General features: G+C 56.8%; 10 protein-coding genes across 10 annotated transcripts; 4 read left to right on the top strand and 6 right to left on the bottom strand.

The window, feature by feature from the left end:
• Nucleotides 1-22: 22 nt before the first annotated feature.
• Nucleotides 23-1,218, bottom strand: LMH87_003412 (uncharacterized protein; the record flags this gene model as incomplete). Its single annotated transcript, XM_056192755.1, has 2 exons — nucleotides 23-770; nucleotides 848-1,218. The coding sequence occupies 2 exons, from the start codon at nucleotides 1,216-1,218 to the stop codon at nucleotides 23-25; spliced, it is 1,119 nt and encodes a 372-aa protein (XP_056048201.1).
• An 871-nt stretch (nucleotides 1,219-2,089) lies between these two features.
• Nucleotides 2,090-3,261, bottom strand: LMH87_003411 (uncharacterized protein; the record flags this gene model as incomplete). Its single annotated transcript, XM_056192740.1, has 3 exons — nucleotides 2,090-2,757; nucleotides 2,825-2,993; nucleotides 3,097-3,261. 3 exons carry the CDS (start codon nucleotides 3,259-3,261, stop codon nucleotides 2,090-2,092), a joined length of 1,002 nt encoding a protein of 333 aa, XP_056048200.1.
• Nucleotides 3,262-4,669: 1,408 nt separating this feature from the next.
• Nucleotides 4,670-4,964, top strand: LMH87_003410 (uncharacterized protein; the record flags this gene model as incomplete). The annotated part of the gene is made up of 2 exons (XM_056192729.1): nucleotides 4,670-4,800; nucleotides 4,886-4,964. 2 exons carry the CDS (start codon nucleotides 4,670-4,672, stop codon nucleotides 4,962-4,964), a joined length of 210 nt encoding a protein of 69 aa, XP_056048199.1.
• A 2,776-nt stretch (nucleotides 4,965-7,740) lies between these two features.
• On the top strand, nucleotides 7,741-9,365 carry LMH87_003409 (uncharacterized protein; the record flags this gene model as incomplete). Its single annotated transcript, XM_056192718.1, has 3 exons — nucleotides 7,741-8,020; nucleotides 8,101-9,261; nucleotides 9,337-9,365. The coding sequence occupies 3 exons, from the start codon at nucleotides 7,741-7,743 to the stop codon at nucleotides 9,363-9,365; spliced, it is 1,470 nt and encodes a 489-aa protein (XP_056048198.1).
• A 421-nt stretch (nucleotides 9,366-9,786) lies between these two features.
• LMH87_003408 (uncharacterized protein) lies at nucleotides 9,787-11,396 on the bottom strand (the record flags this gene model as incomplete). Its single annotated transcript, XM_056192706.1, has 4 exons — nucleotides 9,787-9,825; nucleotides 9,884-10,689; nucleotides 10,770-11,148; nucleotides 11,247-11,396. The coding sequence occupies 4 exons, from the start codon at nucleotides 11,394-11,396 to the stop codon at nucleotides 9,787-9,789; spliced, it is 1,374 nt and encodes a 457-aa protein (XP_056048197.1).
• A 2,080-nt stretch (nucleotides 11,397-13,476) lies between these two features.
• Nucleotides 13,477-14,154, top strand: LMH87_003407 (uncharacterized protein; the record flags this gene model as incomplete). The annotated part of the gene is made up of 1 exon (XM_056192695.1): nucleotides 13,477-14,154. One exon carries the CDS (start codon nucleotides 13,477-13,479, stop codon nucleotides 14,152-14,154), a length of 678 nt encoding a protein of 225 aa, XP_056048196.1.
• A 712-nt stretch (nucleotides 14,155-14,866) lies between these two features.
• LMH87_003406 (uncharacterized protein) lies at nucleotides 14,867-17,277 on the top strand (the record flags this gene model as incomplete). Its single annotated transcript, XM_056192684.1, has 2 exons — nucleotides 14,867-15,937; nucleotides 15,994-17,277. The coding sequence occupies 2 exons, from the start codon at nucleotides 14,867-14,869 to the stop codon at nucleotides 17,275-17,277; spliced, it is 2,355 nt and encodes a 784-aa protein (XP_056048195.1).
• Nucleotides 17,278-17,624: 347 nt separating this feature from the next.
• On the bottom strand, nucleotides 17,625-21,464 carry LMH87_003405 (uncharacterized protein; the record flags this gene model as incomplete). The annotated part of the gene is made up of 1 exon (XM_056192673.1): nucleotides 17,625-21,464. One exon carries the CDS (start codon nucleotides 21,462-21,464, stop codon nucleotides 17,625-17,627), a length of 3,840 nt encoding a protein of 1,279 aa, XP_056048194.1.
• Nucleotides 21,465-23,476: 2,012 nt separating this feature from the next.
• Nucleotides 23,477-24,244, bottom strand: LMH87_003404 (uncharacterized protein; the record flags this gene model as incomplete). Its single annotated transcript, XM_056192662.1, has 1 exon — nucleotides 23,477-24,244. One exon carries the CDS (start codon nucleotides 24,242-24,244, stop codon nucleotides 23,477-23,479), a length of 768 nt encoding a protein of 255 aa, XP_056048193.1.
• A 1,436-nt stretch (nucleotides 24,245-25,680) lies between these two features.
• On the bottom strand, nucleotides 25,681-26,330 carry LMH87_003403 (uncharacterized protein; the record flags this gene model as incomplete). Its single annotated transcript, XM_056192651.1, has 2 exons — nucleotides 25,681-25,904; nucleotides 26,129-26,330. The coding sequence occupies 2 exons, from the start codon at nucleotides 26,328-26,330 to the stop codon at nucleotides 25,681-25,683; spliced, it is 426 nt and encodes a 141-aa protein (XP_056048192.1).
• Between the last annotated feature and the right edge of the window lie 1,669 nt (nucleotides 26,331-27,999).

The following is a 27,999-nucleotide window of genomic DNA, read 5'->3' as shown; positions in this document are numbered from 1 at the left end:
GAGAATGCAAGGCATACCGCATTCAATGCCTCATGCTCTTGCCAATCTCCGACTGCCACCCCTCTGCGCGTTCGAATCCATTCGAGTGCGACTGGTAGTCCATGAGGGCCTGGACGACCTCCTCCTTGGAGTTTAGGACAAAGGGCCCGTACTGGACAATCTCCTGGTCGAGCGGGGTGCCGGCGACGATGACGAGGCGGGCGTCGCGGGTCGCATCCGCGTCGTTTTCGACATAGACGGCGTCGCCCTCCTTGTTGAATACGGCATTGTGGTACTGCGCGACGGGAAGGCGGTTTCCCTCGCCGTCCTTGCCAAAGACGACGTCGCCCTCGAGGACGTAGGCAAAGGCGTTCCACCCTTGCGGAAGCGGCTGCACGACCTGGGCGCCCGGACGGAGCGTCACGTCGAGGATCCAGACGGGCGTGTAGGCGACGTCCTGGACCGACTCGACGCCGTGGCTCTGGCCGGAGATGACCTTGATGGTGGCCTTGCCGTCGGCGGCCTCGACGTGGGGAATCTCGGCCGCGCGGAGGTCCTTGTACCGCGGCTCCGAGTACTTGAGGTCCTGGGGCAGGTCGACCCAGAGCTGCAGGCCGACGTTGGCGCTGCCGTCGGGGTTCTGCCGCGGCATCTCGGCGTGCACGACGCCCTCGCCGGCGCGCATGAACTGCAGGTCGCCGGCGTTGATGGTGCCGCGCGCGCCGGTAAAGTCCTCATGGTCGACAGCGCCTTCGAGGAGGTAGGTGATGGTCTCTTGGCCGCGATGGGGGCTGCGTGGTGATGTTAGCGATGATGAAGAAAAAAAAAATCAAGAGCAAAAAGATAGAAAGAAGAAAAAAAAACGTACTGATCGGGGAAACCAGCGCCGGGCTTGATGGAAAAGTGATCGAGCATCAAAAAGGGCGTAAAGTTGCGCAGGGCGGGCGTGCCGATGGAGCGGCGGACGCGGGCACCCTGGCCCTCGGACTGCTCGACGGCCAAAAAGGCCTTGCTGATGGTGCGGGGAACAGCAGAAGACGTCGCGGTCATGGCGGCGGATCTTTTGTTGTGAATGGCGGTGGTGGAAAAGTGACGGTTTGTCAAGAGCCGCTTGGCTGCAGAGAGCTTTGCAGACGTGATGATTGAAGTTGCCGGTTCGGCTGTGTAAATGTAGACGAGACTGGAGAGGAGTGCAAATATAGTTGCTGTCAAGATGTTGTTGAGTGTGATTCGAAACATGAGAATTCTGTAGGCTTGCGAACAGAGACGGTCGTTATATAGACGAAGGGCTATGCGTGATGGAAAGGTTGCGAATTCTTTGGAGTGACGTTGGTGGTGTAGGGACGAGTGACGAACGATTTCGGTCTTTTTAGTCAAGACGGTGCCATTCTCTTCTAATTATATCCAGGGCTAATTGAGGGCGATTGCAAATTTGAAAAGGACTTTGCTAAATAATAGGTTTGGCGGTGCTTGCATAATTATTAGTGACCGTCCGCAACAGGCCGGGCCAGTAGGGGCGGGGGAGGGGGATCTGCGCAAAGTGCTTTGTCCAGTAAACAGGCTCGCTTATTGCTTAGACGTTCCTTACATCAGCGTTCTGTAATTGCCCACCGGCGCCGGAAAGGGCCTATTATGTGGGACACTGGCGACTGGCTTCGAAAAAGTTCTGCGTGAGTGTTGAGTGGTTGGGCTGGTTGGCTGAGTTGTTAGTGCCGGAAAATGCGGTTCTGGGAATAGGGCGGAAATGTTTGGAAGACTTTCGAGAGTGTATTTACTAACAGGACGTGCAACTGACGGAGTCTATCAGATGCGGCAAAGTTTTGGCAGACTTTCGAGAGTATTTACTAACAGGATGTGCAACTGATGGAGCCAATCAGATGCGGCAGAGTTATGAAAGTTTCTGAAAAAATGGCCCAGTCAATAATGCGCAGATACTGTATTCTTCGCTGACCAAGCTGGCAATCGTTTTGTCCATGCAGTTGTGCTTGAAAGCTAGACGAGCTGGACGAGCTAGACGCCACTGCCACTCCCGAATCTAACAGGAAAAATGCCTCTATTTGACAGAAGATAGATCCAAAGTCTACTCTAAGAGTGATGAAACACTGCGCGTTTACTTTCTCTCATTTGCCTGCTTCACTACCTCGACCAACTTTGCCACAGCGTCCCGTACCGCATTCATGCCGGGCCTCTCGTCCTCCAGAAACATGGCGCGCTCAAACAGATGATCCTGACCCTCTGCCACAAACACCGACACCTTGTCGGCGCCCATGACCTCGCGCAGCTGCTCGCTGACTTCCAGCGGCACAGCCGAGTCGGCACTTCCGTGGAAGATGACGGTCGGCGGCCACTGCGCCCTGCGCGCCGCCGTCCACGCGTGCCACTCCCGTCCGCCGTCGAGCGCCGCCGTCATGTCCGGCCAGCGGTTGTGGTAGATCAAGTACCGGTACAGCAGGGCGCGGGCGTCCCACATCTGCTTCTCCTGCGGCGTGCGCGTGTCCGGCACCGCGGGCGGCGTCCAGGCAGGATCGCGGGCGGCGTCGCTCTGAAGCGCATCGACGCGGAAGATGCTGGCGTCGTCGTGGCCGTTGGGGATGGACCGGCCGACGACCAGCGGCCCGGCGAGGGCGGGCTCGACGGCGGAGTCGGGCGTGACCTCGGGCGTCACGAGAACGGAGGAGCGGTAGAAGGGGTGCGTGAAGGAGTTGATGCCGGCAATGGAAAAGAGAGCCAGCGGCGGCGGGTTGGCGGTGCGGCCGAGAAACGAGGCCAGAAAGAATCCTGTGCGCCGGGGGCGAGGTTAGTTGGCAACGCCCCGTCTTGCTAGATGATGGAGAAGTTTGCGCACCTGCACTGGCGCCGACGACAATGACCCGCCGCTTCTTGTCACTGCTGCAGTCCCAACTCTGCGCAAAGTCGTACGCGGCCGTGACGTCCTCCGCCAGGCCGGCGGTGCCCGTCTGAGGCATGAGGCGGTAGCTGGCGCTGATGAGCGGCCATTTCTGCTTGCAGCAAGCCTGTTTGCGTTATTCTGTTTAGCTTCAAGTAAATACAGAGACGACAGAGTCAACTGGTTTTGGCCGTCTTCTTCTTGCGCATCGCAGCCCTCTTCCGACATACCTGTACCAGCCATGGCGGCACGCAGTCGCGGCCCCAGCCCGTCAATGCGCCGGCGTGGAAGAAGAGAGCGACAGGCGCGCCCGGCACTGGCTCCGCGACGGTGTAGATATCGCATTCGATGGGCATGACATGGTCTGCATATACTTTTGTGATTTTTTGAAGCATGGTGAAGCGAATATCCCGTTGATGTTTGGTGAAAGTTCGCTGCCTGCCAGCGGCTACTGCACTCGGCGCACTGTGGGGTTGACTTGACACCAGAACATAGCCGCCATCGGGCTGAAGCGAAGTGCCTGGAAAGCGGCACCGGCCCACGAATTTCCGCTGTGCAATTGAGAAGAATGATATTAACAGGACCATCTTTAATAAGCAGATGGATATTGCATCGTTGAGGTGTCGAGTGTGAAGACGTGGCTGGCAAGCGGCACTTACACGGGCCAAGGTGCAGCGGCAGCTGTCGGGAAAAGCACCGAGTGCACGGTACAACAAATCGCGGCTCTACTCCGCATCATTAGATGAAATGCTTCAAATTCGATATCCTGTGTCGAGAAAGTATATCGCAGAAAAGAAAACACCGGAATCAAACAGGGAGCTTGTGGAGGCTGACAAAGCTGCAGCACGATAACGTTGCTAGGCTACCAATAGGAAGACTTTCGCCGAGGCTGTCGCAGGATGACTAGTTTCAGCAACTTGCCGTATATCCCTTCGTTGGGCAACAATCATCTGCATCACATGGCGATGTGATGCATGATTGCCCATGTAGCTGTACCTGCTGCTATACTCTATTTCCAACGGTTGGGCTCTTGGCCGTCGTCGGGCTGGATTAGGTTACACAACATGACGCGGGAGGCAGAAAGGCTGATACTAAGAGTGCAGCGATGTGCTGAAATCTCAATATACTGATCGCACGACCTTCTCCGCCTCACCAAAGCTACAGTGCTCGGTGTAGCCCCAATATATGTCAGTTTGTGCGATGCGAACCCGAGAATCGGGGCCTTTCAAGACAACCGGGCCGCCGTGTTACACCACCGCCCACTGGCCTGGCCGTGCATCATAAGTGCGATGAGCAGATTCATTTTGGGCGGGTTGGGAAAAGCCTCAAAGATGCACAAAATATCAAGGCTGAGAGCTCCTGCAATGTTGCCGCAGCGGATCATTTGTGGCGGGCGCACCATTGTGTTTCTGCCCTACGCAACATGACACACTGCTCGTTGCCCATCTGCGCGCCTTACTCTGTCGAGTCGGCACAACAAACCCGCTTCGGTGAAAAAATGCCAGCCATTCGTGGCCCTCATGACCGCCCAGCTGACATGGCCCGCCAGGATGAGTCGACATACTTGCGAGCCCATGATTGAAATCATGCACAAGCCCGCTTTCATCGTCGGCAGTTGCATGCCCGCAAGGTAAAGAGGGGGGCCGCGGCCAGGATGCGCGTCTTTATAAGTCGTTGGTAGTGGTCTAAATCATGGCGAGATGATGTATTGCTTGCGTATTCAAAGCAAACAGAATCACCGGAGCGATTTCGATGGCGAGCAAGGGCTGTCTTTCTTCCCGACTCACTTATACACCTGACGCCATGCATTGGCGGACAATTTACGCCGACTTTTGGTCTAAACTGGCCAAGCTACAAAATGCACTGTTCCAGAGTCGCGCCACTTTGCTCATTACAAGGGTGTGCGTGTGTGTGTGTGTGTGCTCTTCCCCTTTGTACGATGATCCTGACCTCTTTTTTTTTTTCGCATCTTGTATGCTTGTTCGTCGATGAGATAGTAATCAAATATTACGCCCGCAGTTATTCGGAGCGCCCTACTCCGAACAAACGTGGCGCGGAGCTCGCAGATACCCTGCAAGGGCCCGGGTGGCTCATTTGACCATCACAATATGCGCCCGCTAGTCGCGCCTTTTTTTTTCCCTTGAAGAAAGAAAGACAGGGAGAGAGAATGAACGAGGGAAAAGAAACAAAAGAAGCCCTACTCTAGATCAAGGCTGTCCATCTTGGTGGTCCAACCAGATTCCCGGGAGGCTTGCTTCTTGGCGGCAGCTCTCATGCACCACACCGCTTTTGCGTGCTTTTCCTCTTGGACGCTCCTCCCGTAACTAGGTTTAGTGAAACGTACAGTACCAAACGGCGGGCGACGTCTTCAGCAGCGACCAGCTAAAACCAATCCCTGCCATCCGTGGCTGGCCAAGACGGCGCTGGTTGGCGCACTTGTCATGCATATTTGCTTTTTGCCATGTCAACACGGGGACAATCATCGTCCTCTCCCTTTTCTTCTTTGAAAATTTAATAAAATTTCGTCATTTTTCATTCGGCCGTTTCGTACAGAGTACCCCGTACCTCTTGCGCCAGCAATTGAAAGCGGAGGCTTACACCCCCCTTTGACTGAAACCAGTCTATGCCCTATTTCCGATTTCCTGGGATGGAGCCTCTGCATGTTTTGCGTTTGGCGCAGCTCATGTGTTTCTTGGGCGCGCAGTCTACGTCTCTCTTTGTGAGTACACCCTTCTGTTGACGATTCACTCGTGCATCAGCGCGAATAAGGAGTCATGCTTGGGGGCCTGCGGCCGTCTTGCGTAGCCGATATAGGCTCAATCGCCTTTTTTCGCGATTATGCATGCCCTTTTTGTCTCTTCCCGCTTCTTCCTCTGTCAGACCGGCAGAGGAGAAAATTTGGCCCAAGGCTCGTACACGTGTCCATGCATCCGGCATCCTCCAGCGCTCGAATGGTGCCATGGAAGCACGACTGGGCTGACTGGCCTTGCTCTATAGACTTTCTTCTGTGTAAGCTTTGTATCAACGGACGCCTACATGCAGCTGAACTGGACGCGGGTTTCGACAGCATCACTGCCTGCCACTTGCATGCCGAACAGAGTGTGTACACCAGACGGCCCTAATTAGCCCACATAGCCTGGCGGTGGGCGATGACGCTGGAGCTTTTCCAGATACCCGGATACCAAAGTGCCCAACCGAGCCCCCTCTCAAAGCCCCCCCAAGCCTCTTCCCCTCCCATCCCCTGGCCACTCCAATGACAGAACCCTTCTGACCGGCAGTTTTAGCTCATCTGGTGCATACTCCTCTTTATAGCCAGCTTGCGCAACCTGGAGCGGAAGTCTGACCGCATCTGATTGGACACCCGTCGGGGCCCCCCCTGCAGCAGGGCTCGCGGGATGTCCAGAAACCCGGTCAGTCGGTGCAAGCGAATCACAAGAGCCGCAGCCTGCGTCGGCGGCGAAGAGAGAAAGAGCGAGGGAAGAAAAAAAAAAAAGGCTCGACTGCCACACACACACACACCATCCAGGGTTTGCACAAACTACACTTTCCTGGCCAAAGGAAAAGAGACAAGCCGGACCCGTTTATGAGACAACTTCTCAAGAAGCCCCGAACTAGCAAGGCTTTTTATACCTGTGTGTACCAGTAGGACCGGCTTGGTCAAAAAGGTTAGACGTATTCCAGGTTTGTGTCCACGTCCCCCCCTGGTCTATTTTCATCTTCCCTGCCATCGTACGGTGCTCTGACGTCGCCTTGGCTGGTCGTCGTTTCTCTGAATCTGCCGCGGGCGCCCAAAGCCCACCCTGCCCACCCATGTAAACTCGCAATCCAACCTGTCGGGACCGTATAGGGGTCTGTCGTCGTCTTTCCTCGTACGCGCATCCGAAACCCTCCTTATATGATGCGCCGAATAAGATCGCTGGGCTGACCTTGACTGACACCTGGAGACCAGGGGCCCAAGAAACACGCCGCCGCAGGGAAGCGAACCATTCGAACCGACGAAACCCTTGGTATACATCAAAGACATTTTTCGAGATAGGAATAGCAACCAACCACTTGCTTCCAAAGCAGAAGAGACGGACCATTTTACCCGCTTACATACCAAAACGGCAACGAATCAGCCGTTCCCGCCCTCGTTTGTTTACCCGGCTTTCAGCCCGTCCACTTTGACCAACACTATCGTGGAGGAGCGGCCGGACAGGCTACCTCTGGAACGACGCCGTCCTTGCCACTAGCATCTTCAAAGTTAGACAGGCTATCCATGAGGGTTTTAATTTACCTGTAGGACAAAACGATACATGTCCCGCTTCCCCCGGAATCGAACGAGCTAGTCTCTTCTCCCTCCCTCCCCCCCGTGTCACCACACCCCTCCGCCGTTTCGCCATCTCTTGGCCTACACCCTTTTTTCTTCTCTACACTCTTCCTTCTCCGCCACTCTTTCAGGAGCCCAAGGTCGCACAAACACATCACCAGATCATCTCCATTCAGCTCGTGTCTGTCGGCAGAGAGAGGGTCTCTTCTAGCGCACGCGCAGTGGAGAAAGCCGTCCGCGGGAACATATAAGCTAACGACCACGGACGTTTCTGGGCGCCGGTTTTTTAGGTTTGGTCGCCACTTTCTCTCTCTCTCTCTCTCGCTTCCCGCTCTTTATTTCCTGATACGGAGCCCTCGGTGTTGCAAACTACAGACTGCTTCCAGTGTAAAAGGGGACCGCTATAGCAGGGCTGTCCTATATTATTACCTTCACGGTGCCGGCCCTTGGATCACTTGCATATCGTGGGGTTCGCCGTTTTGCTTCACATATCCCCACTCACATCAGGCGAGTGCCGTATTTTCCCGTTTACAAGACTACGCCTCCAGGCCCGCGCCGTGCCACCATGGGCGCCGCACAGGCACCGTCCGTCGCCGAGGATGCCCATCTCCTCACGGCAGCAGAGGTCTTGGGCTATATTCGCACCGGCGATTTGACTGTTGAGCAATATGTGCGTGCGCTACTGGATCGTATTGCCGAGCGCGACTCGCAGGTCCGGGCCTGGGCTTACCTGGATCGCGACTACGTCCTGGAGCAGGCTCGCGCTCTCGACGCCGTGCCGCTGGAGCAGCGTGGCCCGCTTCATGGAATGCCCATTGGTGTCAAGGACGTGATTTACACCAAAGGTAGGTGATTTGATATTGCGTTCCGAGATCGGCGTGCTGCAGCAACGACGACACTCTGGCTAACAGTTTCACCTACATAGATATGCCAACGCAATTCAACTCAAGTGCCTACAAAGGCAATTTCCCCAAAGTAGATGCTGCTCCCATTACCCTCCTTCGTGCCGCCGGCGCCTTGCTGCTCGGGAAAACGACCACCACCGAGTTCGCCGCGACCGGGGAGGGCCCGGCGACGCGCAACCCGCACGACCTGTCGCGAACGCCCGGCGGCTCGTCGTCCGGCTCGGGTGCCTCGGTGGGCGACTTCCAGGTACCCGTGGCGCTGGGCACGCAAACGGGAGGCTCTGTGATCCGGCCGGCGAGCTTCAACGGCACGTACGGCTTCAAGCCAACCTGGGGCCGAATCTCGCGAGAGGGACTCAAGTTCTTCTCCGTCACCTACGACACATTGGGCTTTTTCACGCGCGGCATAGACGATCTTGTGCTGCTGGCCGACGCCTTTGGCCTGCACGACGACTCGTCCCTGCCGGCGTCGGCGCGCCTCTCGTCTCTCGACTCGGTCGACGGCCTGCGCCTCGCACTGTTCCGCACCATGATGTGGCCGCACGCGGGCCCCGGCACGCGCGCCGCCGTGGACGACGCTGTAGCGCTGCTGCGCGCCCGCGGCGCCACCGTCGAGGACGTCGAGCTGCCTGCCGAGTTTGACCAACTGCCCGCGTGGTACGACGTGGTGCTTGCCGTCGAGGGCGGCACGGCGTTCCTGCCCGAGTACCGCGCCAACCGCGCCCACCTCGGGGCGCTGCTGGTCGGGTACGCCCAGACGTCTGGGGGCTACTCGCACCGGGCTTACCTCGAGGCGGTGGACGGCATCGCGGCGCTGCGGCCCAAGATGGACGCGGTGCTGGCGGGCTACGACGCGGTGCTGACGCCGAGCACGCCCGACGAGGCGCCCATCGGCTCTACGACGGGCAGCTACCTCTTCTGCAAGGTCTGGTCGGCGCTGCACGTGCCGGTGCTCAACATGCCCGGGTTTCAGGGCGCTCACGGCATGCCCATCGGCCTGTCGCTGGTGGCGCCGCGCTTCAAGGACGCGCAGCTCCTCGCCGTCGCGGCGCCCGTCGCTGCCATATTCGAGGCCGAGGGCGGCTGGACGCGACGCGTGCACAACAAGACGGTGACGATGACGAATGGGCACTACAACGGAGCGGTGGACAAGACCGAGACGAACGGCGCCAGCCACAATGGTATGAATCATGAATAGACGAACGCATTCACAAAGCATTTACTTGGACGAGCTAGACTGACCTGGACATGGTCAGCGACTCGCGGGTTCAAATCTCGCCTATAATTAGAGAAGATACACATGGAGAGAGAAGCCCTGCATGTGGAGGATGTTGTTGGCTTTTGGTCTAGGGATCGTGTCATGCTTTGCTTTATTTAGCACGTTTTATCAGTTCTTTTTTAGTAAGAGGGAGAAAAAAGGAAGAAAAAAGTAAAAAAAAAAAAGGTTTTTTAAAGAGTCTTCATATATCGCAGTTTCCCCAGTCTCGGTGGTATCGAGTGTTGAGCTCGTACAATATGAGATGAGCCGGGGGTGTTTTTTTTTCGTTTCATCCACCAACTTGTAGAAATGCATAGATGTGTTGTGCGCCTATGAGGGAGAATACATGACAAGGGGATATTCGTGAAGAAGAAGAGGGTCTTGTTCGAGAGAGAGAGGGAAAGAAAAAGTAACTAAAACGAAATCGATCATTCATCACATCCGCTCATTAGCTGGCCGCTATGGCGTGGTCAATACATGCCGCAAGCTATTGCAGGGTTAGCCGAGGGGTATCTTGAAAACGAGGCTCATCATGTGGTACATACAGCTTCGGGGACAATGCCCTGGTTTCCGAGGTATCGGCACATGCTCTTGACAAGCTCGACCTGGTCGTCGGGGCCGAGTCTGGTAATAGCCGTCTCGAGCACGGTGCCGAGGTCGACCTTGTAGACGGCGATGAAGGTGTGAAAGTACATGTAGGCGAAGAAGCCCATGATGAACTGGCAGTCCATGCGGTCGGTCATGCCGCCGTGGCCGGGGATGGAGTCGCCAAAGTCCTTGATCTTGAAGCTGCGCTTGAGGCCCGAGGCGAAGAAGCCGCCAAAGGGGGCGATGAGGGAGGCGAACGAGGCGAGGACAAAGGTGTGGAGCTGGATGGGGGCAAAGGTGAGGGTGATTGTGCGGTGCTGGGGCAGGAAGAAGAACTGGGGGATCTCGTAGGTGGCGGGCAGGAAGACGGGGTTGGGGGTGCACTGCAGGCCGGTGAAGATGTTGGCGCCGAGGTCGTTGACGGGGCAGATGAAGAACTTGGAGCGCTTCATGAGGTTGGTGAGGAAGATGCCGAAGAGGACCGTCATGACCCAGGCGCCGACGAAGCCCTCGACCGTCTTCTTGGGCGAGAGCTTGATGAGCTGGGTGCGGCCAAAGGCGATGCCGCAGATGTAGGCAAAGATGTCGTTTGTGATGACGAGGGAGGCGGGGAGGAAGAACCAGATCATGCCCTCGAAGATGTTGTTCATGACGAAGTGGGCCTGGACAACGATTAGGTAGAGGGCCATGTGCGTCCAGGCAAAGTTGGTGAACTGGAACTTGTAGTTGCCGGCCTTGAGGGATGCGACAAAGAAGACGAATCCTAATGCAAGGTTAGGTTGGTTAGCTTGTGAGCGGGTGATGAGGAGGTGGAGGCGCAATTGCGAAGAGGAGGCATCTCACCAAAGACGTAGAGAATGAAGCTGATGAAGCGGTGGTGGGTAGCGAGAGGGAGCAGGACCTTGTCAACGAGGACAATGTGCTTAAAGTAGTAGATGACGCTCTCGCCGTACAAAAAGTACATTGTGGTGGCGAGCCAGTACCAGTTAAGGCTCTTGGTCGATCGCAGGGAGCGGGCGCGGCTGGGGACGTTGGCAATGGCAATGACCTCCTTGAAGGAGATGATCTGGATGGCGGTGATGATTGTGATCATGTAGATGTGGCCCATGAAGAGGGCGCCAAAGAAGACGCCAATCATGACAAAGGTCCACAGCGTCCGCGTCCAAAAGTTGGCCACTTTCTTTTCGTACTCGGCTCTCTTTTCTTCGGCGGTGGGCGGTTTCTAGAAAGTTTGTTGTGATTAGTTTCAGGCAAGAGCTTGCGCGGTGGGCAAATGATGACATGCGCGCAGTGGCGATGCATCAAGGGGCGGAAGCATACCTCGTCGACAGTCTCGAGAGTCAGATGCGCCTTGCTGCGCGTGGGAGAGCCATCCTCGCTGACGTCGCTGAAGCTGGACCGGCGGCCCTCTGAGCCGCTGCCGTTGCCGGACTTGTGGGAGAAGCGAACGCCGCGCTTTGGTCTAGACATGGCTGCTGCGTGTGTATATGCGCGTAGACTTTGTCGACTTAGTGTTTTCCGGACACCTCGCGCGTAGGGATATGCGGCCAAGCTGCTGCTGTTGTCGTTGCTGGTTTTGTTTGGCGACCGGGAGAGACGGGGACGGCGGAGAAAATCAAGGCGGCCACAACGATGACGAGGTTCAGTACAAAGCTCTCAAATCAATAGCAGCTTGTGCTTTCGGCGGCAGCGGCAACAAGTGGCAACAGAGCTCCGTGGCGGCGACAAGGGGGGGGGGGAGAGCAAAGGAGGTCGTCGAGGAGGAAAAATGTCGACGCGGTTTGGTGGACGGGAGAGAAGTTGTGACGTCGAGAAATGGTGTTGAGGTGCTGACCAGGGATTTTTTCTCCTCTCTCTGGGTTAGTTTAACCTTGGTTTCCAGTTTTTGTCTTGGACCTCTGAAGAAGTTAGCTCAAGCCAAGGTAAGGTTACTTTTCTGGGGGGGGGGAGAGGCGGCGGCGGCGGCGGACGGGATGGCGGAGCAATCGGGACGACTTTTTGCGGCGGAAGCACCGGTTTAGCCTTTTGGCGAGTTGCAGAGGTGCAGAGGTGCAGCAGAGGTGTCGAGCTGTCGAGGTAGCAGTGCATTGTGGCTGGTGCGGGCTGGGCATCGAGGCTGTTTTCAGGGGGTGCCAGCGCTGGAAATGGTTGGACTGGAACAACTGTAGCGGACAAGCTGCGGTGTGAGGCTCTAGCTTGGGCTCCAAATGGTGGAGATGGACGAACCGAGGAACAGGCCTTGGCAGTCCAAGCTGGGGCTGGCGGTGGCTGGTGCTGCAGACCAGATGCATGAGCTGCAGCCTGTGAAGGTGCGAGGAGCAGAAAGCTTGTGATATACAAGACCCAACGCGAAGGACAACAAACCAATAAAAAAGAGGTAAAAAAAAGCGAGGCCTTTCTGCAAAGCGACAACGACTCCCTTTAATTTTTCTGCTCCCATCTTCTTCATCTGCGCACGTTCTGTCCCGTGCCTTTCCCCCTCCTTCAGCCTGGGGCAGGGTTTCGCGCTCTCCGCACGACTAATAACTCACCTACAGGCTACAGGCTACAGGCTACCACCAGACTGTGGAGATAAATTTACTCTTGCTGGCAAAGGCGCATGTGGCTTTTTTTCTGCTCAACAAGATTCGGCCGGGGCTAGTAGACGAATCCATCACGGCCGCAGCTGCATGGATTCCCCTCATTTCTAATACATCTTTGTTATGCAGTGCAACAATAGGACGTGGCACAGTTGGTGCTTCTGCTTGGCACATGTCGCCATACGTGCTGCACAGGATGGCTTTCCTCAGCACCTAGGTAGGTACACAAGCTGCGTTATAGGTAGGTAGGTAGGTACTACCTAGGTACCTTAAGGTACAGCCTGCTGTAAACTGCGCCGCCAGCACACGATGCGCTGTAACCCCCTGTAGCTTCACCTGTGACCCTCCCAACGAGGCCTGAGGCTGCCCAGCTTCGAGTTCTCCTAACAAACACCAGCAAACACCTCATCTCACCGCAATCCCCTACCAATTACACACCTCTGCAAACCAATCCTCGGCATCGTAAGACGCTGACCCTGCTTTGTCTGACCGTTTCTCACCTCTTACATACAGCAGTTACCCTCACGCGCCGCTAAAACCACCCATCAGCCCAACAACTCAACCAGTCGCACACTCTTTCGTCGTCGCCGCTACTGCACCATCTAGCTCCGCAACCCACTCACACCCACCTCTCAACTTACGGCCGCCAACGTCATTCGCTCAGATCAATCCCAAGTAACACTATCTCGACTTGCTCTTACAAACTTGCGATTACTCCCGACCCCGTTGCAGGACCCCAGCGTATATATCCCGCTCTCCCACCACCCCTCGCCTTCCCCTCCTCACACTTGATGCTGCCGCTTCGCACCTTTGCTCGACCTTTGCGCTCGACCTTGACCAGGCAAGCCTCAATTGCGCCTCGTCAGACCGTCGCTCTTCCTCAACGATTTGCTGCCGCCACACGTTTCGCAAGCTCCTGCTGCAACGGCCCCGACCACTCTCACCCTCCCGCGACATCAAAACCCAAAATAATGGCTGGCTCTACCCCCAAGGACGTCGAGGAGTACCTCAAACAGTCCCATGACCGCATCTTCGAGAACAACCGCAAGTGGGCTACCCAGAAGAAGGAGCAGGACCCGGGCTACTTCGTTAGCCTCAGCGCCGGCCAGTCCCCCAACTACCTTTGGATCGGATGCAGTGACTCCCGTATCCCCGCCGAGCAGATTACTGGTCTGGAGCCCGGCGAGACGTTTGTCCACCGCAACATTGCCAACCTAGTTGTCAACACCGACCTCAATGTCATGAGCGTCATTAACTATGCCGTCCGTCACCTTGGCGTCAAGCACATCGTCGTCTGCGGTCACTATGGCTGCGGTGGTGTCAAGGCTGCCATGACCCCCAAGGATCTTGGCCTCCTCAACCCTTGGCTGCGAAACATTCGCGACGTCTACCGTCTGCACGAGGACGAGCTCGACGCCATTACCGACGAGGAGAAGCGCTACAACCGCCTCGTCGAGCTCAACGTCGTCGAGCAGTGCCGCAACGTCATCAAGACGGCCGCCGTTCAGCAGTCCTACAAGAAGAACCACTACCCTATTGTCCACGGCTGGGTCTTTGGCTTCAACGACGGCCTGCTTACCGATCTGAAGATTGACTTTGAGAACATGCTGGCTAAGGTCCAGAAGATCTACAATCTTTCTGACGAGTAAATTTGCTACCAAATGTGACCGCCCACACCAAAAAGGAAATTGCATTTACTTTGCGTCGTCATGTATCACGGGAAAAGTGTTTTGGAGACTGCATAGAGGAGTTTTTGAGCGAAGTCGGACGGACCTGGCCGGCCGCTGCCGCAGGCGTTGGGAGCAGGAAGCTGAGGACGTATAATCAGAGCAGGAACTTTGTAATAAAGCGTTACACACACCAATTACTGAGAGGTATTACCTCACCGCCAATGAGTCTAATCCTTACGGACTTGTCTATCACCGCTTGCGAAAATTCCGACTGCGGCATTATGACTGACTGCCGAAGCTAGCCTAGTATACCCACGCTATCCATGACAACCTCACGGCAAATGTTGGACTCTACCAATGTGCGCCTACTGTACAAGACGAAACGAGTACAAGACTATGTATTTATGTCTTATTGCAATAGAAAAATATACGACTACCGTTTTTCATAATCACTTTTTTTATGTGGTAATGTACAGCCGACCGCTTTTGAATTCACACCCTCCGAACACGGCGCAAATGGCCACACGTGACATCGCGACGCGTCCAAAGACACACTCTCCCACTCTTCCCTACTATGACGCGGTTAACGCGGTAGCCCTCCCAAGGACGTCGCATATTTGCAGCCGCCCAACATCTCTCTCGCGAGCGGTGGCCTAGATGGGGAACTCTCGCTGGCCTGCATTCCTCCAAAATGGATCTGGATGAATTTTCCGACGACGGTCTCGATGATCTTCAGGAGAACGATCTCCGCGAGATTGAAAACCAGGCAATCCAGTTCACACAGGCTCAGGCACAGCTGACCCAAGATCAACCGAGGTCCTCCATAGACGCACGAGCACAACAGTCAGACTACGGTTGGGAGGAAGACGATGATTTGGATACAGCCCAGGTCGTGAACGATGCTGGTGTTCCCGTCAGCCGACGGCCTGGCTACCCGAAGGCACCTGCACAGCTGCCCGCCAACCCACCTCGACGACCCATACCACCAGTCCCGAATCCTCAATGGAACCCGACTCTCGCGCAAAACGGCCGCCCAAACGCGTCCGTGGCGCAACCCCCCCTGCGAACCAGTCTCGCCGCCGCTTCTCAGCGATTCAACCCGTCCCAGGCCAGTGCGGCCGTCGGTCAAGCGCCGCTGCTGACGCAGACGCAGCCTGGAGACGTGCTATCTGCGCTGCAGATCCGGATCCGCGCTCTAGAGTACGACCTGAATGCAGCACGGGGAGAGGCGTCCATTATACGCGCCAACTCGGTCAAGGCCCAGCGCGAGTTTGACGTACAGGTCTCGAGCCTGAAAAGGGCCAACGCCGAGCAGCTCGAGAAGCACAGCCGCGCTGTCGAGGCGGCGATCACAGCCGAGCGGTCGGCCAACACGGAGCTGCAGTTTCTCCAGCAGGACATGAAGGAGGTCAGCGACCGCGCCAGACGGAAAGATGCCGCCGCCGGCCCGGCGGGCAACCTGGCCACGACCCCGAAAAAGGCGGGCGGCAGAAGCTGGGGCATCGCGGACGGGTTTGACGAGATGGATGTCGCCATCAGCCCTAGCAAGGGACGCGGAAAGGGACGGTCGGCCGGCTCCGTTGCGGCCAATGTGGGAGAGCGCACGCCAACCAAGGGCAAGCGAAAGCGGCCAGTCATGGACAGCCCAGTGGCGGCTCTCGAGATTGACACCGCGGATATTGTCATGGGTGAGGACAAGCTGGAACTGTCGCAACCTTTCCAGCACCACGTTGCGGTTCTTCCTCCTGCTGCACCATATGAAGTTTGTTTATTCCATGTGATTCCCCCGACTCCTTGAGCGCTAACCATGTGATACAGTTTTTACAGCTCATTCTGGACCACGGAAGCTTTCATCAGCAACCACCTACGTTTGATATCCTCTCTCGCTTCACATTTCCTTCCGACACCACATCGGCGTCTCTTGCCTCCAAAATATTCGAACGACTGCCGCTCATGGGCAACCCGGATCGCTCCATGCAGTTACAAGTCGATTTTGCGGAAACCATTATCTTGCTGTGGAGTCGCTGCTTCGAGGAGCAATACTGGGAGCCCATCAAATACCTGATGCCGCTTCTATCATTCACCTTTCAACTCCACGTCACCTCTGTTGCTCCCTTTGTTGCTCGGAGCCTTGTGCCCATTGCGCAGTCGACAATCTGTCTTGTTGCCGACGCCCTGCAGTCGCGCTTACCCGACGGAAACTTTCCAAACCAGCAAGAATATAAATACTACGAAGAGCACATTGATACCGTCGAAGCCATGTCGCTTTTGCACATGTGCGCTCTTGCGTGCGCGACATCGCACGACGACGTACAGCATGGATTGGAGCATGGCCTTCCTTCCTTCTGGAAGCTCATGTCTCTGGACATGGTGCTCATTTTGCTTTCACCCAAGCAGCGATTCCATGACATTGTCAACATGCTGGACCTGTTGTCTACCTCATCGCTACCAGAGTCAATAGGTCCCATCACAGAAGATAAAGACCCGCAGCTTGTTGCTCGTATCATTATTGAGCGTGTTTCTGCTAGACTGATAGAGGGTCCGCGATCGCCACATACCCAGGTTCAGAAAAAGACCACACGGGCGACGGCCCTTCGTACCCTCATTGCTTTTGCTCGCTATCCATTCGGCGCCTTGCAGCTCGCTATCCACGACAACGCCCTCCCACGGCTCATGACTTGCTTGAGCACATCCATAGACGAGCTCTACGACCAGCCCATATCATCGGCATTGCTTCCCGATCCCCCAACACCAGCGGAGGATCATGGCTATGTCGCTTATTACCACAGTAGCCGCAAAATCAGCGACGCCAGTGCCACAATTGAGCTGAGTCGCATCATCTCGCAATGCGTGCTGCTTATCCACGCCCTCGTCACAGATCTGCACACTGCCGACGCGGCAGACATGAGCCGCAAGCTATCCGTCTTTCACGGCGGCAGCCAACGGCAGCTCTTGGCGCTCGGACGCCTTACCTTTGCGGAAGAGGACCTCATCATGGAAGCAGGCATCGACAGCGAGATTGTCGAGGCCGCGCATGAACTGCTCGAGCTGGCCGTGTCGCCTGACGAAGGCGAGGTGGTGAGCGAGGCCTTTGGACCATGACGACGCGATGTATTATTTAACCACGAACATACGCCTGGACTCGCTAGGCTAATTATCAGATTATCGCAAAGACGAGTGCTACATATGGTTTTGCGTTTAGTATGGTCAAGTGATCCGGGAAGAAGACGTCCCAAAGGGCTTCTTCATTGACTATGTAGAAAGAGAAGAATTAAACCATCAATAACAATTAATAGAAATAGAAATATCATATACACCAGGCAACTTTGCCTTGATTCCCTCGCGACGCTACTCTACTGCCGCGCGAAGACCGGCTCGACGTCGCGGTCAGCCTTTTATATAACAATACTCCGAACGCTGCTGATCCATTAGACATGAACACCCACTTTCTAACCGCTGCCGCTACCGGAGCCAGAATCACCACCACCGGAGCCTGAGCCAGAATCACCACCACCGGAGCCTGAGCCAGAATCACCACCGCCCGAGCCCGAGCCAGAATCACCACCGCCCGAGCCCGAGCCAGAATCGCCACCGCCCGAGCCCGAGCCAGAATCACCACCACCGGAGCCCGAGCCAGAATCACCACCACCGGAGCCAGAACCGGAGTTTCCGCCGCCGGAACCGCCACCAGAGCCAGAGTCAGCACCACCGGACCCTGAGCCAGAGTCTCCGCCGCCCGAGCCAGAACCAGAGTCTCCGCCGCCGGAACCGCCACCAGAGCCAGAGTCACCACCACCGGACCCTGAGCCCGAATCACCACCGCCAGCACCAGAGTCCCCAGCGCCGGAACCGCCTCCAGCACCGGAATCACCACCGCCAGAGCCGCCGCCAGCACCAGAGTCGCCACCGCCAGAGCCGCCGCCAGCACCAGAGTCGCCACCGCCGGAACCGCCTCCAGCACCGGAATCACCACCGCCAGAGCCGCCGCCAGCGCCAGAATCACCACCACCAGCACTAGAGTCGCCACCGCCGGAACCGCCTCCAGCACCAGAGTCGCCACCGCCAGAGCCGCCGCCAGCACCAGAGTCGCCACCGCCGGAACCGCCTCCAGCGCCAGAATCACCGCCGCCAGAGCCACCGCCGGCGCCCGAATCACCACCGCCAGAGCCGCCGCCAGCGCCAGAATCACCACCGCCAGAGCCACCGCCAGCGCCAGAGTCACCAGCGCCAGAGCCGCCGCCGGCGCCCGAATCACCACCGCCAGCACCAGAGTCGCCACCGCCGGAACCGCCTCCAGCGCCAGAATCACCGCCGCCAGAGCCACCGCCAGCGCCAGAATCACCACCGCCAGAGCCACCGCCAGCGCCAGAGTCACCAGCGCCAGAGCCGCCGCCAGCGCCCGAATCACCACCGCCAGCACCAGAGTCGCCACCGCCGGAACCGCCTCCAGCGCCAGAATCACCGCCGCCAGAGCCACCGCCAGCGCCCGAATCACCACCGCCAGAGCCGCCGCCAGCGCCAGAATCACCACCGCCAGAGCCACCGCCAGCGCCAGAGTCACCAGCGCCAGAGCCGCCGCCAGCGCCCGAATCACCACCGCCAGCACCAGAGTCGCCACCGCCGGAACCGCCTCCAGCACCAGAGTCGCCACCGCCAGAGCCGCCGCCAGCACCAGAGTCGCCACCGCCGGAACCGCCTCCAGCGCCAGAATCACCACCGCCAGAGCCACCGCCAGCGCCAGAGTCACCACCGCCAGCACCAGAGTCGCCACCGCCAGAGCCACCGCCAGCACCAGAGTCGCCACCGCCGGAACCGCCTCCAGCACCAGAATCACCACCGCCAGAGCCGCCGCCAGCGCCAGAATCACCGCCGCCAGAGCCGCCACCAGCACCACTGCTCGCGGTTGGAGCGGCGGAGCTGGACGCGCTGCTGGTCGGACTGCTGGTAGGCGCGCTGCTGCCGCCGGTGGACGGACTACTGGGCGGCGCCGTTTGCGCAATGGCATCGACGGCCACGATCGTGCTCGCGGACGGAGATGGGCCAGAGCCGGTGCCGCTATCGCCTGCGGCGGCTGGAGTGGATGAACTACCGGGACTGGCATCGGCGCCGGCTGGGGCAGCTTCTCCGAACGCAGGTGAGTTGTCTCCTCCGCTACCGCTGCTCGGAGGCGGAGACATGGATGATGTGCCGTCGCTGCCATCACCACCGCCCTGCGCGGGGTTTGCCGAAGGCGACGAGGGAGAACCGCCGGAACCATCACCCTGTCCAGATGAGGGGCTTCCAGCAGCGGCGGCGACATCGGGACTGCCCTGATTGGGAGGATTGTCACCGTTGCCGCCGGCAGCATCACCTTGGCCAGATGAGGGATTCACACCAGCGGCGGCGGTATCAGGGCTGCCTTGATCGGCAGGGCTACCACCGTTGCCGCCGTTAGGAGGGCTATCACCGTTGCCGCCGGCAGCATCACCCTGTCCAGATGAGGGACTTACACTAGCGGCGGCGGCATCAGGGCTGCCTTGGTCGGCAGGGCTACCACCGTTGCCGCCGTTAGGAGGGCTATCACCGTTGCCGCCGGCAGCATCACCCTGTCCAGATGAGGGACTTACACTAGCGGCGGCGGCATCAGGGCTGCCTTGGTCGGCAGGGCTACCACCGTTGCCGCCGTTAGGAGGGCTATCACCGTTGCCGCCGGCAGCATCACCCTGTCCAGATGAGGGGCTTCCACCAGCGGCGGTGACATCGGGACTGCCCTGATTGGGAGGATTGTCACCGTTGCCGCCGGCAGCATCTCCCTGGCCAGATGAGGGGTTTCCATCAACGGCGGCGGTATCAGGGCTGCCTTGGTTGGGAGCGTTTACGCCGTTGCTGGTGGCAGCATCGCCCTGGCCAGATGAGGGATTTCCATCAACGGCGGCGGTATCAGGGCTGCCTTGGTTGGGAGCGTTTACACCGTTGCTGGTGGCAGCGTCGCCCTGGCCAGATGAGGGGTTTCCATCAACGGCGGCGGTATCAGGGCTGCCTTGGTTGGGAGCGTTTACACCGTTGCTGGTGGCAGCGTCGCCCTGGCCAGATGAGGGGTTTCCATCAACGGCGGCGGCATCAGGGCTACCTTGGTCGGGAGGGCTACCACCAGCGACAGCGGTATTATCCTGATCAGGTGAGGAATCTTCAGCGGCGGCGGCGGCATCAGGCTCGCCCTGGTTGGGAGGGCTACCACCAGCGATAGCGGTATTATCCTGATCAGGTGAGGAATCTTCAGCGGCGGCGGCGGCATCAGGCTCGCCCTGGTTGGGAGGGCTACCACCAGCGATAGCGGTATTATCCTGGTCAGGCGAGGAATCTTCGGCGGCGGCGGCGGCATCAGGATTGGCCTGGTTAGGAGGATTACCAGTGCCAGCATTGCTGTTACCGCTGCTGGCGCTATTGGTGTTAATGTTGTTGCCGCCACTGTTGTCGTTGCCGCCACTGTTGTCGTTGCCGCCACTGTTGTCATTGCCACCACCGTTGTCGTTGCTGCCACCGTTGTCGTTGCCGCCACTGTTGGTTCCTCCGTTGTTTATGCTACCGCCCTCTGTGAAGCCAGTATTGCCACCGTTTTTGCCATTGTCGTTGCTGTTGTCGTTGCCATTGTGGTCTCCAGCGTTGTTTCCAGCGCTATTTCCAATATTGTTCATGTTGCCATGCTCGCCGCTGGCTGGGTCGCCATTGTTACCCCCTTCATTGCCTCCATGGCTGGAGGCGCCAGATAAACCGCCGTTGCTACCGCCATAGTTTCCTCCGCTGTTAGAGCCGGGAGCAGTAGGAGCCTTAGAGGGCTCCAAGACGACGACTGTCGTGCGGCATGACTTGCAGGTGGGCTGGACGGTCTTGACGGTGACAGTCTCAGTTGCGACAACTGTTGAAGTGAGAGTAATATGAGGGTTGCAGTCTGGCTGGTAGTTGATAACAGTGGTAGCGTAACCTTCAGGGCCCTCCTTGACAGTAGTGACAGCCGTTGGCTTCGCAACACACTTTGGGAGTGTAATGGTGGGCACTGGAGGCTGAACCTGACCCGGCTGCCCAGGCTTCCCAGGTGGCTCGCCAGGACTGCTAGTAGGCAGGACCGGGGCAGGTCCCATGGTCTGCGGACCGCACTTGTTGATGCAGTAGCTCCAGTCATAGTACTTGTATTGTGTGACGGTGACAATCTGGTCATGATGTCCGGCTTCAGCAGTGCTCAGAAGCGGCAGTCCGAGGACAGCGACTCGTCCCAGACTGGCCAGAACATTGCGATTGCCGCTGTTGCCCATCGTGGCAACGGAGCAAAACGTGTGTGAATTAATATAAGCAAAGAGAGACTGAGGCAAGATTCAAGGGCCGTTAACGAGTGATGGACCTACGAGCCTAGACCTCCGCGTTTCCCAGTATAAAGACGAGGGACCGAAAACTAGAGAAAAACACAGTTGAATGGGGGTAGGTATACAGCGAGAGGTTATATGAATAAGCCTCGGAATACCTCTCCGCCCAAGTGTAAGCCATACCCGTTGTGATGAGCTTCCCACATCGCTACCCACCGTAATCAACCAAGCTACGGGCGTGAACCAGCGCATTAGGCCTCGAACGGCCTGCGAATCAGCACCAAGCATGCGCTAAAAAAAATCCATTTACTCTGGATGCCGGTGTAAATGTGGAATGCACTGCTTCTACCGACGGAATGGACGGGGTCAGTAGTGCAGTTGGCCGTCACGATAATACTGATCCACCGGCCAAAGACTAGACGGATGGGGTCCGAACAAAAGCCGACAAATACATGGCCATTTGCCTAATCAGGATATTAGTTTTGCTCTTAAAACTGTACCCACGAGCTTGCTTCGGCCAGGTTGACGAGTGTGGGCCGATTGCCCTACGGAGTGGAAGTGGCCCTGATCTGTGCCGAAAACGTCTACTGCAGAGGAAGCATCAAAGTTAATTTCGTGAGCATCATTTCGAAAGCAGAAATTGGTAATGAGGCCATTGAAAGAGAGCGAGGCAACTTCATCATTGGATTCACGATACATTTTGAGCACGGAGTAGAATTACAATGTCTTCAAGAGCTCTGTTGTTATGAGACGGAAAACAAGGCTGGTGAGACCTCTTCATCCCAAAAGGCGCGCGGAGCTAGGGCCGGTGTTTCTCGAGGCCACATGCCGCAAAAAGACTCACCGCGCCAAGCCGATGGCCATTTTCGGACGAGACACTTGCTTGAAAACATCGCAAGCCCAGCACGGGTCTCCCCGTGGAGGACAAGTTTGTTTTGGCAGGCGAAAGCCGCTGATGAGGGACAACTCCTCGTTATTCCCGCTTGAAAAGTTTATTGACTCTCGCCTGCGTTATTTCCTTGAGGACTTTGCTTTTCCGAAACTATGCGGGCGCTTATACGAAAAGAGACTGCGCAAAAGTCAAACTTTGGACTTGGTGAAGAAAAGCCTAGAAGACAGTATCGCGTGACAGCCAGAGCCGGAAGTGTAGAGTACCAAATGGTAGAAGGACCTTGGACTTGGTCTCCAACACGCGTGTTGTAGACCGTGTATTGCGCATGTCTTAGATTTCCAGTGCGACAAGGTCCCAGTTCTTCGGAGCTTTTGTCTCAAAAGCCAGGTCCAATGTGAGTCGCCAAGTGCTCAGTTGGGATGCTGATCTACCGCTCTCCACCCACACATTCGCCGCTGGACCCTGATCGCCCATTCTCAAGCTGGACCGAGGCCGGCTTTCTGCACGGTATGCTTGGAGGGCGCCCAGTTCCCATCTACGTCCACGTTGTTTATTAGATGCAGGAGGCACAGGCTGCGCATGTTCACTTTGTAATTGTTTCGTCGAATCTGGCTGCATATATCAACTTGCGTGACTTGCAAGGACTGAGTGTTTTGCTTGGGCGAAAAAGTGTAACTTGGACATGTCACCAGTACGAAGACATACTTCACAGCTAGGGTCTCAAGACACTGTCAAACGCGTGTTCACATTTATGATTATTATGTATTACATTTTGACAATAGCATTAATTACCCTTGGTTCGTCCCAGAACCCCAGTATTCGGAGACACTGCACACAGCAGCTATGGTTGATAGCTCGCGCTCTCCTGTTTTGTTCCACCAGTAGGCTAATGTCTCAACACCACAACGCGTGAGATTCCGCGTCTGGTAGGCGCACGTTCGGCGAACGAGCATACTGCCATGTATTTTTTTTTTGGAATGCGGCCGAAAGAAGGGGAAGAAAAAGAGTTGCTCATCTCAAATTCTTCGCGGATGTTTTCTTTTTCGTAGCTTATTTCACTCTAGCACTTCTCTCAGGCGTTCAAGCCCATCGACTTGCGAATCGCAACATTGGGCACGATCCAGGAGGGTCCCAGGCGAAAGGCACCGCTGGCCTGCAGACCAGCGTCGTCCTTGGTCCCCAGGGCCATTTGCGTCAGGAAGCTGCCCAGCATCGGCGTCGGCGAGTGGCTGCCGGGCATGGCCGCCCTCACCACGGGGCCCAGGACGGTCGAGGCCGCGCGGGCGAGCAGGCCCGGGTCCGGCACGTACGGCCTGATGGCCTCGTGCTGTGCCGCGTCCACGAAGCCCGGACGGACCGAGTCGGCCTGCAGCGCGCCCTGCGACGCGCCGGCGAGGTCCGCGAGCCGCTGCTCCGTCTCGCCCTTTACGCGGGCAAAGATGGCGGAGAAGCGGCCGGGCGTGTGCGTGGCGCCCTCGCCCGAGACGTAGACGAAGCGAAAGGGCTGCTGCGGCCGGCCGAGGGTCGTAAAGGACGCGGCCGCGGCCAGGGCGTAGTCTTGGGTGATTTTGACGTACGCATCCCTGTCGACCTTGGTCTGGCTGATGCCGAGCGCCCAAACGCAGCCCTGGGCGTCGCTGAGCTGGCGCAGGAGGCCGGCGTCGTACTGCTCAAAGTCGCGGTGGATGATGACGTTGACCTTGGGGCTCTTGGCGTCCTCGGCCAGAGGAATGGGCCGGCGGCTGAGGACGGAGATTTTGGTCACGTCCTTGGCCTTGATCATGGCCTCCAGAACGGAAGACCCGACGAGGCCGGTGGCGCCGGTGAGGATGAGATGCATTGTAGTAGTGTGAATGAGGCGGATGAAGCTCGTATTGAGGTTTACAGGCTACTGGTTGTCCAATTGATGAGAATTGATGCGAACTATTATATTTTTTTCTCTCGTCGTGGCTTGCGTCCTGACGTGACGGACGTACGCTGGGACTATCACCATTATCGCCGAAGCCTAGCCTGTGCTGGCGGAGCGGACCAATCTAGCGGAGTCCGTCGTTGCAAGTATGGCGCTCCCTACGCCTCAGTTGGGGTTTTCTGTCGCAGCATGTTCTGGTAGGCACGGAGGAAGTGATTATCCCATGCTGGGGGTAAGTTCAATAATGTTGATTTGTCCTGGGCTCTCCCTGAATGCTCAGGCACCAGACAGTCTCAACCCTTCATTAAGATTGGACATGGGCAGACGGCGATAATTGCTTACCCACTGGATTCTTGAACCCACCCACAGTTAATCTAACTACGGCCGCCTAGTGCCGATCGCGAGGCTATGAAAAAGCCGGGAAGAGGCGACGTGAAATAATCGGCGAGGCGGCTTGTCGCACGCCGAAGGAGAATAAACTGCAGCGACGCTCATGAAATGGGCATGGAAATGGCTGCAGTCGTAAAGAAGGGTATCTAGTTTTGGTGCATCGGTTCACTGCTGTCATCCAGTCGTTCCCAGTGTTGAGATTTACATCTGTCGCTGAAACCAATTTGCTAGAGCGTGGTGTTCTGCGACTGTTCAATAACAACTTGGCACACGTCGACAAATGCAATCGAAACACCAATTTGCGCTGATATGATTATATATTGTACATGTTCAAAGAAAAGAAAAACAAGAAACTTGGCAATTCAATGCCTCTAAACCTTGCTGAGATTTGTCGCTTCGACAGACAACTGCTACCCTAGATTCCGCACTCAGAACGCCAGGGCGGCGCCAAATTGCAGCCTCGCCGTGATACACTGCTCCTGTGTTTTGCCTTGAAAGCCCGCTCCCTGCGGTTATGCATCTGTGCAGTGGCAATGTGAACACCCGCTTGGTCCGCTAAAAAAGTCTTGCAACTGGGTTCCCCTTTCGTGCATCCGTCCGGAGTCGCGCCGGTGTTGAGACTCTTCAACGCTGGAATGCTGCTTTTAGGACACTGGTAGGCGAAAGTCTCTTGTGCCAACCCGTCACTAGACCGGGATACAGCTCTAGTTTTGCCAACCCTGTGTTATGGGGAAAATATTGAACGCCATGATTTCCGCCTGTCGAGGAAACTTTAGCTCGGAATTCTTTGGCTACCCACAACCATCCAGGCTCCCCGACGTTTGTCAAGAGAGATGGACCTCTTGGCTACCGAAGCCTGGATGTCTGCCCCGGCTGTCCGGCTGCAGAAAAAGCCAAGAAGCCAAGGTGGAAACATTCGCTGCACGCGCTGTCCCAGGTGCCAGGGAAATAAAAGATCCAAACTCAACTTTACTTCTTTACAGAATCCACCGCTGAAGCAAACTCAAAGCCGTCCCGACGCCGACCTGGAAGCCCCGGATCGGCCTTAGCGTCGCCGCTCCGCCGCTGGCGACGCCGGCATTCTGGCCCCAGACGGCCTTGGGCGGCGTCGCCTGCACCTGGATATTGTTGACAACCTTGTCCTTATCCGGGCTGTACTGCTCCGAAGAAAACTTGCAGGTGGTCATGATAACATCCATGTCTGCAAAAGAGAAAAAAACTTGGTTAGCCTTTGCAAGTTTAGATCCGCATACGAACTCCATGACAAAAAACAAGATTGGGGCGGAGCCGAGGAAACTCTCGCCAGAAACGGCAAGCAGAAAAAAGTCAACTGCAAGAAGAAGAGAGGCGGTTCCTGAGAAGAGGCAGAACAAAAGGGACACGAGTTTGAACACCAGCAATGGCGCATTTTACATTCCCACTTACCATTTTGTAGATCCTCGGCCTCGGCGATGCAGCTCGAGCAGAGCGCAGCCACGCTCGGTACGTTGAAGCTCTTGTTGTCGCACACGCAGTCCCTCTCGCCGTTGCTCATGGTCCATCTGCCCTGGTCCTTGTCGGGCGCTGTGCCGTTGTTGGTGCTGGCGCCCCCGCCCTCGCTGCTGTCGCCGTTGTTCATGGCATCCATGGAGCTCTGCGGCGCGCGAGAGGTGGTGGTGGTGCTTGACGATGTGGCAGTCTCCCTCGCAGACTCCGTCGGGCCGTCGTCGTCATCGTCGTCGCTAGGCTGTGTCGGCTGGCTCGATGAAGACTGCTGCTGACTCGGAGACGGAGTGGCAGCGGGTGGTGGTGGCGGTGGCGGCGTCGATGAAGCTGGATGTGATGGCGGCGGCGGCGGCGGCGGCGGCTGTACCTGCGTGGGAAGTATCTCTGTAGGAAATATTCGCGTAGGTCTTGTGTGTGTAAATGCAGATTCTCGGGGCGGATCAATGGTTCCTTCCTGCACAAGCAATGACGATGGGAAAGACGTTGGCGCGGGCACAATCACTGTAAAGTCCCTTTCCGCCAAGTTGTCTCGATCACCTGGCTGCCGTGTCGCCGTTTTTGCTCTTCGTTCCACAGCGGCCTTTCGATTTTCGTGTATTGCATTCCTTCGATTGCTGAGTAGAGATTTGTCTTTGCCGTTTCCGCTGCTGCATATCGCTGAGAGCTCGACCATGGGACCGCATATCGTGGCGCACTGGAGCGGGATGCTGTCCGGCGGGAGCGCTTCCCCAAGAACACCGCCTATGAATGCGCAATTGGAAAGCAGGAGTATTCCTGCCTCCGACGGTTTCATTGTGCTCTTCTTCTTCTTCTTGTTCGTACTGCGTGTTGGGGTTTTGAAGATGGGATTCCGTCGAGCACGAAAAGAGTGAGGCGACGCGAGGGTGGATTTAGTGGGCGTGTAGGTGAGGAAGATCTCGACAGCCCATTCGCAATGGCGCACAACCGGGGAGAAAGGGGATGTGCGGCTTTGCAACGCGGGAGCGAGCGGACAGGTTCGAGAAGCAGGGTGCGGTGGTTTGCGCGCCCGGAAAGCAAGGGTAGAGGCAACGCTGGTCTGACAGGTAGCAACGTGAAACGGCTGGCTCAAACAGGGCCGAACACACAGACCTTCGACCAAAGATAGCGAGGGGCTGGTCTTGACGGTCTTTGCTCTTTATATATTACTAAGACAGAGACGCCATCGAGTTCTCTGGATGATTTTCCATGCGCGCTTCTGGACGCAGAGAGAACTTACAATGTCATGCGGACTGTGCATAACATGATGAGCGGCGGCCGATTCATGCGTGACGCCACTATTGGTTAAATTTCGAGTGAAAAGTGAGGTATGCCGCTTGTTGAAGCAATTTGGTAAGATTAGAATATTTCTTTTTCCAAGCAGGCATTATACATCGAGAGCCGATCCATCTGCGTACGAGATGAAGCCAAGAGGGTACGAGTGACATGAAGAGTGGGTGGCGACAATCGATGCGCTACTCCAACGGCAGATGTGACATGAAATCCAAAACACCCAGCACCAACTCGATTAATCGGCGAAATTGATGATTCTCAAGTCCCCTTCAATTGGCCGTTGGCAGGATCTCGGGGGGGGAGGCGGGGATTGTCCATCTGAAACGCCGTCTGCGACGCGGAAAAAAGAGGAGTCTCTGTGCGATGGACAAGTGGAAGCAGGCGGGTGCGGTAGAAACAGCATGGAGGACATGAATCACGCCAACCACTACGAAACTCTTGACAAAGGATAGGTTTTCGATATACCCTTCCTTCGCTGATACTTGGTCTAAGAATCATGACGATGATGGGCTGGGCGCCGC

Source organism: Akanthomyces muscarius, chromosome 2 (assembly GCF_028009165.1).
Source record: "Akanthomyces muscarius strain Ve6 chromosome 2, whole genome shotgun sequence".
NCBI lineage: Eukaryota > Fungi > Ascomycota > Sordariomycetes > Hypocreales > Cordycipitaceae > Akanthomyces > Akanthomyces muscarius.
The sequence above is the reverse complement of the archived record's forward strand: the minus strand, read 5'-3'. Positions and strand labels throughout refer to the sequence as shown.